General features: G+C 40.0%; 1 protein-coding gene across 16 annotated transcripts in view; it reads left to right on the top strand.

The window, feature by feature from the left end:
- Positions 1-13,027, top strand: part of MAP2K5 (mitogen-activated protein kinase kinase 5) — a 271,419-nt gene that overhangs the window by 37,762 nt on the left and 220,630 nt on the right. For all 16 annotated transcript variants that reach the window (XM_042988550.1, XM_007084542.2, XM_042988549.1 and 13 more), the window contains exons 4-6: positions 1,009-1,078; positions 5,819-5,859; positions 6,841-6,908. In XM_042988550.1, the coding sequence (XP_042844484.1) occupies positions 1,009-1,078; positions 5,819-5,859; positions 6,841-6,908 (179 nt within the window). The remainder of the gene's footprint in view (positions 1-1,008; positions 1,079-5,818; positions 5,860-6,840; positions 6,909-13,027) is intronic.

The raw sequence follows: 13,027 nt of genomic DNA, 5'->3' as shown, positions 1-13,027 counted from the left end.
AAGCACTAGGAAGATGTGTCTGTGTCTGCTAAAGAAGACTTTTTTGGAATGTCAGCAAGTAATGATTATCAAGGAAGAATGTCTCCCAAATGTGGCAGTTACATAACGTGTATGTGGTTTTAATATAGAAACAGCAAGAATGAAAGGAGAGTTCTGCTCTGTGTGTGACAACCCACAAAACACAAAATCAGTTGTTTTCATCGTTGACATTTTCTACTTTGTTATTTGTCACGTGGTAAAAGAAGTGAGGGCACAGAAGCCGTCTCCAAGTTCGGTGGACATATGCTCACCAATTAGCAGATTAAGGAAAATGGGAATCAGACCATAATATAACCTGGTGAATGAATTTGTGTTTATGAAGGAGTGTGAAAGCTTTTTCACTTGGAACTTTATGTTTTGTGCCCAGAATTTTAAAGTGAAATTTGATCTGTGCTAAAGTGTTTAAAAGACTGAAGCATGAAAGGTATGTTTGCTTAAAACTGAGCTACCTTTCTGTCATATTAATCCTGTCATCTTTGGACAGGTCATACCTTGTTTGCTTTTTCCACAGTCTATGATTTAGATTCCCGTTGTGTGTACATTTTTAACACAAATATGTATAATGTTTGATCTGCCGGGCACACAGGTCCAGGGTAGGTGGGAAGTGTCTTCATTTTGCTTTGCAAAACCCAGAGAAAAGAACAAGAAGCAATTTGAGAAGTTTCCACTGAAAAGCTTTTTGTGTCATTTTTAATACATGTCATTTTCAAAATATTTCTTGAAATCAAATAGTAAATTCTTAATCAACATTTTTACTTTTAAAAACAAACGACAAAGTGGAGGATAGCATTATACTGGACTTTCAATGCTGAATATAGTCGTTTTTATGTGCAAATAGGACAAAGTATTCTCAAGGCTGATATGTATATACCAGCAATTTACAAAAGTACTATGAATTAAACAACCCATAAGTGTCTGTTCCAGTATTCATACATTACTGAGTAATCTCTTTCTATAATCTCTTTGCAGTATTATTCCACAGTAATGGAACAGCAAGTAAATGGACAGTTAATAGAGCCTCTGCAGATATTTCCAAGAGGTAATGTTGAACAAATTCTAATCAACAATGATTATTTCAGTAAACTGTTTCATCAACAGTTATGTTTTCCAAAGGTTTAAATGCACATAACATGATGTTTAGCTCTTAATTTGAAAAAACAAAAGAAGTATTCATTATCGTGGGGATTGCAGGCTGTATTATAGTTATGGCAGATAAAATATCTAATTTACTAGAGTAAATTAAACTAACTAGATTGTTTTTTGTTTTTGAAGTACATACTTACATTCGCTTAAAGAACTCTTTGGGGGTCCACATGGTTTCTAAACCAAGGCAAATGAATGACTTTAATTTCGGATATTTATAAATTGTGGCTCATGATGGTAGCCAAAGCTGCTGTTGAGGAGAAAGCTTTCAGCTAGTGCAGAAGCGAAGATGTACTGTGGGGTTTTAGGAGAGAAATTTTGATAATGTTTAGTCCTTGGTTTTTTGGGGTGACATTTTCCAAATAATGGAAAATCTTCATAAATAGGAATTTAATTGTCAAGTCTCCAAAAAATATTAGCTGATGAGAGTAAGTTTTGGTGAATCACCAAGTCAATTAATATTCCTTTTTTTCTTTTAGATTGGCAGTACTAGCCGCCTATCTGATATGATTGATCAACTGTATATTAATGTTTCCTCAAAATTCGAAAAATAGTAGGGGCGCCTCAGTGGCTCAGCCGGTTGAGCATCCAACTTTGGCTCGGGTCTCACGGTTCATGAGTTTGAGCCCCACATCGATTGGGCTCAGGGCTGACGGTGGGGAGCCTGCTTGGGATTCTCTTTCTTTCCCTCTCTGCCCCTCCCCCACTTGCACACATGCACGCTCGTGTGCACTCTCTCAAAATAAATAAATAAACTTAAAAATTTTTGAATCATAGTAAAAAAGAACAGTTTAATTATGTAAACCATAAAGTCTTTCACGCATGATACCTTGCCCCACTTGGAATTCATATTTTTTTAACTGATGGAGCAGATAAGGAAATGCTCCAACTTTTTTAGAAATAACTTAATGCTAAGTGAAATAAGCCATACAGAGAAAGACAGATACCATATGTTTTCACTCTTATGTGGATCCTGAGAAACTTAACAGAAACCCATGGGGGAAGGGAAGGAAAAAAAAAAAAAAGAGGTTAGAGAGGGAGAGAGCCAAAGCATAAGAGACTCTTAAAAACTGAGAACAAACTGAGGGCTGATGGGGGGTGGGAGGGAGGGGAGTGTGGGTGATGGGTATTGAAGAGGGCATCTTTTGGGATGAACACTGGGTGTTGTATGGAAACCAATTTGACAATAAATTTCATATATTAAAAAAAAATAAAAAAATTAAAAATTAAGAAAAAGAAATAATCTTATCTTTGTCAACTGATACTGTACAGATAATCGTGGTATGGGTTTTTCAATTAACCATTCTAGACTTTCATTACCTGTAACTCTCTGAAGTTGAATGGTTCAGTTAACCAGTAGACTCTAATTTACACTGATCAAATCTCCAAAGGCAGCTGATGTGGCCAGCCCACAAGAAGGTCTGGGTTCAAGGGTAATGCTTTTCTAGTGTTAAGGTGGGCAGTGGGATTGGGAGTACTTAGTACATTATTAATGATAATGCATTAAAGAACTAAGTAAGTAAACAAAATGGGGCCATTGATAGTGTCTGTGAAACAAAAATTAAGATTAATCCAATTCTGTTGTACCTGAAGACTAAAAATGAATTAAAAAAAGAAAAGAAAAAGGAATGTTGCCATTTCTGTGCATTAGGCCAGTGACAAGGATGCAGATTGCTTCTTGTTATTTTCAACGATGGGAGAATTGGGCAAGTTTCACAATTGTTTCTCCACAAGAATACTTTACCAGTGGAAAATTTCCATTAATTGTTTCCCTACTTGACATAATAACTCTTTTGTTATAGCAAACTCTAGTACAGTAACGTGGAAAATCATAGTTCCAATGCTCTGGGTCTTTGTTGTTTTTTCCCCCCTCCAATAAAAGATTTACTCTTCTTCATCCAAAATCTTTCAAAGTTTTTTTTTTTTTCTTTTCTTTCATGAGCAGTCCTTTTCAGTCTTCTTGTCTGTACCATTGTGCCATCTCTCATGGCAGTGACAACCTTTTTTTAGACATCTGCTCTGTTCAGGCAGTAATATTCCTTTAAGTGTTATCATTTCTCATTTTTCTGACATTTCTGTCTATTAGGTATTACTGATTCCATTGTATGGATGAGAATATGTAGGTTCAGAGAGATTAAATAATTTCAGAGTCCACAACAGCTTTAAGTGGTTAGTATACCTTTTGAGTAAGAATTTTGTTTAAATTATAATTTGCTTAAAGTGGAAGGGCATATAAATGAAAATAATCATGGAGTGTGCTTGGAGGCAGTCTGCAGGGGGTTGGTAAGAGTGTAGAGAATAGTACATTGTAGGGAGAAGATACTTAAAAGAAGACAGTATATGAGATATGATTGTCGCATGTAGTCCTAGAACAGACCTATTAGGCTCTAATAAATTATTAAATAAAGTTCTTCCAGGCCATATTAAAATTTTTTTTTTAGTTTATTTATTTTTGAGAGAGCAACAGAGAGTGAGCAGGGGAGGGGCAGAGAGAGCGGGAGAGAGAGAATGTCAAGCAGGCTCCGCAGTGTCAGCACGGAGCCCGATGTGGGGCTCGAACTCACAAACCATGAGATTGTGACCTGAGCCGAAACCGGGAGTCAGACACTTAACTGACACCCAGGTGCCCCCATATTTAAATTTTTTTAAATATGAGATTCAGTCTCCCTATCTCTATGGTTTCTTGGATGTTATTGTACGACTCTGTTTATTGTATTCTTGCTTTTTGCTTACCTATATTTTATTTTTATTTTTTTTAAGCTTATGTATTTATTTTGAAAGAGACAGAGACAGTGTGAGTGGGGGTGGGGCAGAGAGGAGAGAGAGAATCCTGAGCAAGCTCCATGCTGCCAGCACAGAGTCCAGTGCGGGGCTCGAACTCACAAAACCACAGGATCATGACCTGACCTGAACCAAGAGTCAGATGCTTAACTGACCAAGCCACCCAGGCACTCTACTCTGACTTACCTATATTTTATATAGGTAAATGTGATTACCCAAACTTAGACAATTAAGATATAGACATACTGGGCAGATTGACTGGGTTAATACTTAGTTGGTTAGAGGCCTCCCAGACCTTAGTTTCTTCAGTCAAGCCCCATGCTACAAAGAATCTCTAGACTGAACAAGTGAGAAAGATAGGAGAAAACGATTTTGTTCTAACCTCAGGTGTTCTCATTCCAAGTAAGACATTTGCCTTGGATGGTAACTCCCAGCTCATTGCTATACTCCCTGTAGTTAAAAGATATGTTAAATATTGGTAACTATGAAAACTTTCTAGCTTTATGCAGCTTCTGACTCCATAACTTTAGGAAATATGAGGTTACTGGGTTTTTTTGAATATTGTTTAGATTTCCAGTCATGAAGATTTGAGAAGCCAGTTGAGTAATGAGGCACATGTTTAGGTAATAGGTAAGATTGACACCTGTCTCTGATTCCTTAGCCACTTTCTTATTAAATGAAATTTATGAATGTACTGGGTTCTTAAGTGGAAATACTCTGAAGTGTTGTCTTAGGAAGTATTAATGTTCCCTCAAGGATCAGGCATCAAATGTATGTGACTTTGGTTTTGTTCAAAAAGTTAATTTCCATTTTATGGAGAAAAGATTTGGAGTCCTAATTTTAATGTATTTTAGAAAAATAAAAATTCTTTATTAAGGTTTAGATATATTTTCTAGGAGAGTAACATAATAAATTTGAATGTACTAAAAATATACACAATTAAAACAATTGATACGCTTTGTAATTATTACCCACATCTTCTTATTAAACAGTTTTATTTCTTGTTGTCAGAAACAGAGGAGAAATACATGTACATCTGAGGGAGGAGGAAAAAAAATCAAATTCATCCTTCCCAAACAATCAATCAAAATTGACAGTCCCTCAACATAGAACATGCAGGGCACCCATAGCTTTCAGAGGGAAGCAGCCTATAAAATGGGCAGGATGCTTTTGTATTTCTAACATTTGATGAAGAAGCATCTGCTGAATTGGAAGAGTACTAACCTGTACATCCTGGTGGTGTCGGGAAATTAATATTTTTCCTGGCACTGCTCTATCGTTAGACTTAAATATTAGAAGATGTCAAGATTTGCAAAAAATGCAGTAAAATTAGTGATATCCTTGTATTTTAACAAATTTGACTAATTATTGCTGTGCAAACTGGTATTCAAACTTGAATATTCCATTTTAGAGTCTCTGAACATCTTTCTGGCATTAAAAGACCCTTCTCCAACCTCCCACCATCCCCCCTCAAAGAAAAAACCCTAGCTATTTTCAAAGTAGTTTAAGTGATAGCAGATATACAATGTAATGGAGTTGAGGAAAGATTGCAGAAATTTGAATTATGAAAGGAATCTAATCATTTTAGCTCAGTTAACTTGATTTTTATATGTTTTAAGCAGAAATTGGAATTTATATGAGGTGGTGTCAGAAAGCTCTTTGCATTTATAAATGCTCACTCCTGCAAGTTAAAAACCTTGGTTCATAATTCCCACTTTGGGTCTTGGGAGCCACTTTTCAATCATTTCTCTCTGCTAATTTTGGTGTCACCCTCATTTCTTTTTAAACGATTCATTTTGAGCAAATTTGTAAATGGCCCTGATGTGTTCTACAATTTAGTCAATTACTGTTTCAGCCTGCAAGCCTCCTGGGGAACGGAACATACATGGCCTGAAGGTACGAATTTCAATAATTGTTTCAGTAAAGTTAGATGGATTTGTAATGCTGTGTTCCACTTATTGAAATGTCAAATAAAACTGCACTTTCTCAAGCTCTGACAAGCGATCCTTTTTTTTTTTTTTTTTTTTTCTTTTTTTCCAAAGGGGATGCGGAGGGGGATTCATCTGTAGTATTTTCTCAATATGTGTACATATTTGGATAGAAGGCTTTTTGGGGGCCACATTTTTTTTTTTTTTATTATTTTGAATCATTTTGTGGATCCGTTTCTTCAGGATGATTCTGAGCACTGGTGTCCACAAAGATTTATTTGCGTGAAAATACAGAGTTCATTTCAGTGATTAATTAAGCACCTAAGCATATTGCACACAGAATACCCTCCTCTTCTTTTGACATATTTATGCTAGAAACATATATTTATTTGATGTCTTTTCATTGTTCTTTGTCTTTTGAATTCTGGATTTCTGCTTACAGCTTCACATTTGAAAGAAAAGCTGGCTATTGTATTAGATTCAAGCATTTTATAATTAATTATTTGGACCTCGTTTTTCAGTGAATAGGAAACATTCTGCAGTGTCCTGTTTGGTTTTAGAGCTGGAAGGGTATGAAAACGTGAGGTTCACTACTAACCTCGGGATGTATTCTTCATGTTCTTTTTTGAACATATTGTTTTGTATATGAAACAAAACAAAACAGTGAATTGAATTCAGTTCTGGAGAGTGAATTGCAATTTTCCCATTTATCTCTCCTTTATTTCAACACCATTTAGGTATTTGAATAACAATAGGAAAAGTATATTATGTAACATACGGGTTGTACCGTTCTGTAACCTATATACCGAGTAGACTCCAACCGTGGGTCTGTCTAGCAACAAGCTAATTAACCTTCATAGTGAAATGAGAAATTTGTGGCAAATTATAGGTTAATTGGAACTGTGTCCTCGGAACACAAGACTGATCGAGATTCTTTCTTTCCTTGTAGGTGAATACCCGGGCTGGACCCTCTCAACACGGCAGCCCAGCTGTCCCGGATTCACTTCCAAGCAATAGGTGAGAGCAAGCAAGTGAAGTGTGCCCATGAGCATGCTTACCTACAGAGCTGGGGGTGGGGATGAGGCTTGTGGGATGACACCTCTCTTCTATAAGACCATACGAATGTGTATGTGGCTAAGAAGAAATTTGACCAGTTGGGTAACTGTAGCTACGTGTTGACTGCAGAGAAAGGACCTCACCGAGGAAGATGGAATGAGGCATTTTAAACTAATAATTTTGGTCTGTGGAATGGTGTGCCTTCAGTCTTCAAATTTCACGGAGAATTCAGTAGTGCCTTTCACTTCAGTGCCTTCCGTGCCTTGACGATCTGGTTGGGTAAATTGTGTAACGCTTACCATTTTTTTCTTGATTGTCTGTCTTTTGGCAGCATTGTTGTCCACTGACCTCTTCACCAGAAAGAGGCAGGGAGAGAGCGAAGTGGTGGAACTTAAATTGACCAGCCATGTTGCTCTTCTTGTATCTTTGGTCATACAGAACATTGAAGCTATTGCAGAAGGAAGATAATTTTCACTCATTCATGCTAACAGCACCCTATACTGCTGTGGGGATACCAAAGACTTGAGTGTCTTTTCAGAGTGTTGCTTCCGATCATCACGGTCCTCAAGTGGAAGGAGCAACCTGCTCAAGCTGATAGAGTTCTAGGTCATTTGGGTTATACCCTCAGTTATTCAGCGAGTGCACCTCACATTACTGTACTTGAGGATGATGCTGTGGAGTCGATTTCTCTGGGTGTACCTGTTCACGCTGGTGACTGGAAAGCCGGCATTGAGCCAGAAGACCCTTCCACTCTGTCCCAGGCTTTTCTAAGTGTAGAGCTGTCACCCGTATCGCACAGCTGTTTATTGGCTGAGGTATAGTTGACGTTTCTCCTCTTCCTTCTGTCCGCCTCCTTAACCCAGAGTCCTGGTTCTTTTGCCAGAGGGCTTTAACTGTAGGTAATTTAAAGTCTCTCCTTCTGACTCTCTTTTTACCCTCCTGTGTCCTCCTCAGAAGTCGCTTCCTTGATTGCTTTATTATGGTGTCAGTGTATCTACTTACCAGCTTTCCTGCTGTGAGCACACTACTTTTAAAGTGTGTTTTCTTCTTAAACAATTCATTCTGTCTTAAAATGCACTCAACCACGTTATCCACTAGCGGATCCTCTGTCTTGTGGTCACAAGGGGTAGGTCTTTAGTTCTCATTCTAGGGCTTGGCCCTGCCAGGCGATACCTGCAGCTTAGTGGAGGCCCGGGGCTGAGGGTCACTTGTTATGCTCAGGTCAAAGAAGGCTGGGCATTTAATTTTACCACTATTTCCAGAAAAGTTGCTGTTCAGACAGACCCACCATGAGCCTTGAGGAAAAACAAGGACTTTCTCTGGTGTTTTGGGTTCCATTTCATCATGGTATAAAAAGCAAGACAGAGTTGAAAAAAAAATGGGAAGGCATAGAAGGGGCAGGATAACTTTTCAAGTTCTCTGAGATTTGGCTCTAACAATAGGAGTAAATTAGCTTGGTTTTTAAAGAACTACAGTGTATATTCACAGAGTATCATAAAATTTTCACATTGGACAGAATTTTGGAGACTATCTGATTTAGTAGTTCTCAGCCTTTTGTTGTAGTATCTTTCCTTAGGGATGTGACCGCCTCCTACCTGGTGATGGTGGTCTCCTCCAGCAGTGACTTCTGTTATGGGAGGAATGCAGTTTGAAAGAGACCTGCTATAGATTCTAATATGCCACCCTGCATTGGCCATGTTCTGTGTCCCACGTTGACAACTAATCAAAAGTATTTATTGAGTGTCACCTGTTGAGTAGGTATTGTCCTATGCACGAGAAGTACAATGTAGTCCTTATCCTCTAGAGCTTGCTATCTAATGGACATACAGGGGGAAAAAAAACCCAAACAAATACCGACAATCACACTTTATAATTAGTGTTATGAAGGAAGCAGGCAGGTTTTGGAGAGAGAGAGCACTGGGCAGGAATGTGTTTAGATTTAGACAGCATGTTCAGGGAAGACTCTCCGGAGGAGAGTGACATTCTGAGAGGCCTGGAGGATGGGAAGGGCCTAGCCACATCAAGAGCCAGCAAAGGGCATTTCACAGGGAGGGGAGAGCGTCTGTGGAAGGCCTGTTCGGTGTGTTCATAAGTAGGCCAGTCTGGCTGGAGCCCAGGGAGGGGTACTGATTGGGCGAGTGTGGAGAGAGGGGAGAAGAACATTGGAGTGATCAGAGAGAAGGGGACAGGATGGGCCACGTCGGCAGGGCCCTCTGTTTTAGTTTTCGTTTTTATATTGTCATTGGTGAGCATCAGATGTCCGGCTCTGTTTATAAAAGACCCTCTGCCTGTGCTGTGGAGAATGAGCCAGAGGAGCACCAATCTAATCCAGCTCTGTTTCGATGCTTGACTCCCCAGCCCTTGCCAAATGGTCATCCAGGCACTTCCTGAATATCCCTCGCAGCGTGAATGCATTTTATTGGCCATGGCAGCCCCTTCCATTTTCACATAGCTCTGTCTTAGAACATTCTTTGTCATGAGCCAAGATGGGTCTCCCTTTAGCACCTGCTTGTAAAGATTTTGTTTGGCCCTCAGAGCAGGGCTGTTCCCTCTTCTAGGTAGCTCTTCCCATCGTCTTCCCTCCAAACATACTACTTGTAGGTTTCCTGTCTCAGCAAATTCTCCCACACCCACCCAGTGGCTAACTTGCTGGTCATCTTTCACTGCCTCCTGGGCCTCCCTCAGAGCCACATCTAGTCAGTCCCTATACCTGTAGGCCTGCCTTCTGTCATGCTGGAGTCTGTCCATTGGCCAATACCCCCGTTGCTGCCAAGGCAGTTTGGGCTCTGTAGATCACGGCCACAGCCACAGTCTTGCCATGTGCAGCCCCTCCTCCATGCTGCAGCCACAGTGATCTTGCCAACATGCATTCTGAGCCCATCATTCCCCCTTTAGGGCTGACTGCTCCTCCTTAAAACCTTCAGGACAGTGTGTAACCTTGGCTACAGGTGAGCAATGGGCTCTCACATTTAAGTTCCCTGCCCACTTGACCCCTTCCTGCTTGACATTCCAGCTTTGCTGAGGAATGCATGGAGCCCTCAGTGGATCATGTTTTCTCTCACTCCTGGCCCTTCCTGCTTTCCTCCTCTTTTCCTCCCCTTCTTCACCTTCAGTCTGGCCAACCTTGGCCGATTTGAAGAACAGAGCTTTACCTTCTTCTGGAAACCACCCCTGGTGATTGCCCACCTCGTAGTCAACACCAGATACCCACTCTATAATTTCCCCAATCCCCTGGTGCTTGCTTTTACTGTGGCAGTTAGCACATTGTCTTACGGTCGCTTCTGTCCCCCAGCAAATTCTGTACTCTTGGAGAGCAGTGACTACAGCATATTCATTATTGAATTCCCAATTCCCAGTGTGATGCTTGGCACATAGGAGATGGTCAACAATGCTTGAATGAATGAGTGGATGAACAGATTTATATTCCCTCTAAGTCGTGTCTCTGAATTGAATTCTCCCAACTCATTCAGCCTCTCTGATACCTTATTTCTAGTCTCCTCACCCATTTCTTCTTCTTTAGATATCTCAGTGTCCCTCTTAAAGTGTCATACCAAGGTTGCAATAACATCACATTTAAATTTTAAGATGTTTTGAAAAGTGATTTTTGGATAATCTAAGTCACCATGACTATACAGATAAACAAAATACTGAGTAAACTGAGGCACAAAGAAATTTCCAGAAATTTTTTTTTTTTTTTTATTGAGACCAAGTTGGTAGTCAGACATTGGCATAATGGATGAAATCAGCATTCTCCTCTGTTACTTTCAAAGCATGAAGTGGTCTTTGCCTTAGGTGGGTGACTGTTAAAATGACCTTACTAATCCACATGGTGTTCCTTGGCCATAATTACTGAATGCAGGTTCCACTGCCAAGTCAAGGCCTTTCCTAAATATCTTGGCTCCCTCCTTCTATAAAATTGGGATGCTTAAACTTTCATCTATCTGCCTCCAGCGTTAGGAAGACTGATGAAGCTGTATTAAGGAATCACGTTTTGCTTCTTGGATGAAAGGTGCTTTGTAAATGCATTGAATCAAAATGTTATTATTTCAAGTTGTGTGACATAATGGAGTATCTGTGGAGAAACATTGCCTAGACATTGTTTTGTTATTTCTGTTTTTACAATAATTGTAACTGTTAAATTGGGAGTCATCTGTGGGAATACAAGGGGTCTAAGTGTTCCCCAGGGGAAAAAAAATATGTGTGTGTGTGTGTGTGTGTGTGTGTGTGTGTGAGAGAGAGAGAGAGAGAGAGAGAGAGAGAGAGAGAGAGAGAGAGAGAGAATGAATGAGCAAGGCCTGAACCTTTGTTTCCTTTATAAATTATTCCCACAGGGCTATTGTGAGGATTAAATCAGGATAATGAGTAATGGCATTTAGCACCATGCCTGGCACATGGTAATCATGCAGTAAATGAGAGCTGCTATTATTATTTTCTTAACTGGATTGATTTTGGTAGTTTATTGTTTGATACATATTTCTGCCTTAGTCTCATTTTACAAAGTTCTTTTTTTTTATTTTATTAAATTTTTTTTAACGTTTATTTCTGAGAGAGAGAGAACACGAGCAAGGGAGGGGCAGAGAGTGAGGGAGAGAGAGGGAATCCCAAGCAGACTCCAGGCTGTCAGCGCAGAGCTTGGCATGGGGCTCAGTCTCACGAAGTGTGAGATCATGACCTGAACTGCAACCAGGAGTCGGACGCTCAACTGACTGAGCCACCCAGGCGCCCTATCATTCTACAAAATTCTTAACTGCCACTTCAGTATATGAATTCTTACACTTGGGAGGACATTATTAAAGGTTAGAATCCTTGGTTAAGGGCATGTTTTGTAAAATCTGGAGAAAGTAGGGACTGTTGCTCCATAGTCTGCATTTGACCATAGCAGAAGTTTAAGAAGTATTTAGAAAGAAGAGTAGTCATAACTTGAAAGAGCAAGTGTGGTCAGACATGAAGCCTGAGATCTTTATCAAGTATAACTTACTCAAGGTACCAAATGCATGTGTGTGTATGTGTGTCTGTGACTGCCATATAATAAATCACAACCAGAACCAAGGCCACCATTTATCAAATTCTTAGCACGTGCCACGTCCCTGGCTGGGTTCAAGGATGGGAAGGGAGTGGAAAAAAGGTGATCTAGATGTGGTCCATGTTCTCAGGGATCTCCCAGTCTTGGGGAATGTGTGGTGGAAAGAAAGGCATCTATACAGGTAACTAGCACGAGGGAAGAGAGTTAATTTGGTAGATGAATAGAGGGTTAGAATAGATAAAGAATAGGGGCGCTTGGGTGGCGCAGTCGGTTAAGCGTCCGACTTCAGCCAGGTCACGATCTCGCGGTCTGTGAGTTCGAGCCCCGCGTCAGGCTCTGGGCTGATGGCTCGGAGCCTGGAGCCCGTTTCCGATTCTGTGTCTCCCTCTCTCTCTGCCCCTCCCCCGTTCATGCTCTGTCTCTCTCGGTCCCAAAAATAAATAAAAAACGTTGAAAAAAAAAAATTTTTTTTAAAAAAGAATAGATAAAGAATAGAGTTACAAGGGGCCCCTGGGTGGCTCGGTCAGTTGGGCATCTGACTTCAGCTCAAGTCATGATCTCACAGCTTGTGGGTTCTTTCGAGCCCTGCATCGGGCTCTGTGCTGACAGCTGGAAGCCTGGAGCCTGCTTTGGATTCTGTGTCTCCTTCTCTCTCTGCCCCTCCCCCGGTCATGCTCTGTCTCTGTCTCTGTCTCTCTCTCTCAAAAATAAATAAACGTTAAAAAAAATTAAAAAAAAGAATAGAGTTAACAAGCTTTACATTTCCAATTAGAACATTGATGAGATGAGATGCTGTTTTGTACACCACTCTAACTGGGTGGGCATCTGTGGGCATAACTCATAATAAAGCTAGAAGGACTAAAGAGTGTTCCCTAGCCACTTTCCCTAAACTCATTCCTGTAAGTGTTTACAAGTCATATGTGTCCAGAGAAGAACATTTTCATGTTTCTTAAATAACTCTGAAAGATGAGTCTCCCACTTATAGAACAGAAAAGCAAAGAGAAAGCAGTTGAAATTTACTTAATATCTACAATGTGTGTGGGCTTTTTGTAATATT

The sequence above is a fragment of the Panthera tigris genome, chromosome B3 (assembly GCF_018350195.1).
Source record: "Panthera tigris isolate Pti1 chromosome B3, P.tigris_Pti1_mat1.1, whole genome shotgun sequence".
NCBI classification, from domain to species: domain Eukaryota; kingdom Metazoa; phylum Chordata; class Mammalia; order Carnivora; family Felidae; genus Panthera; species Panthera tigris.
The sequence above is the reverse complement of the archived record's forward strand: the minus strand, read 5'-3'. Positions and strand labels throughout refer to the sequence as shown.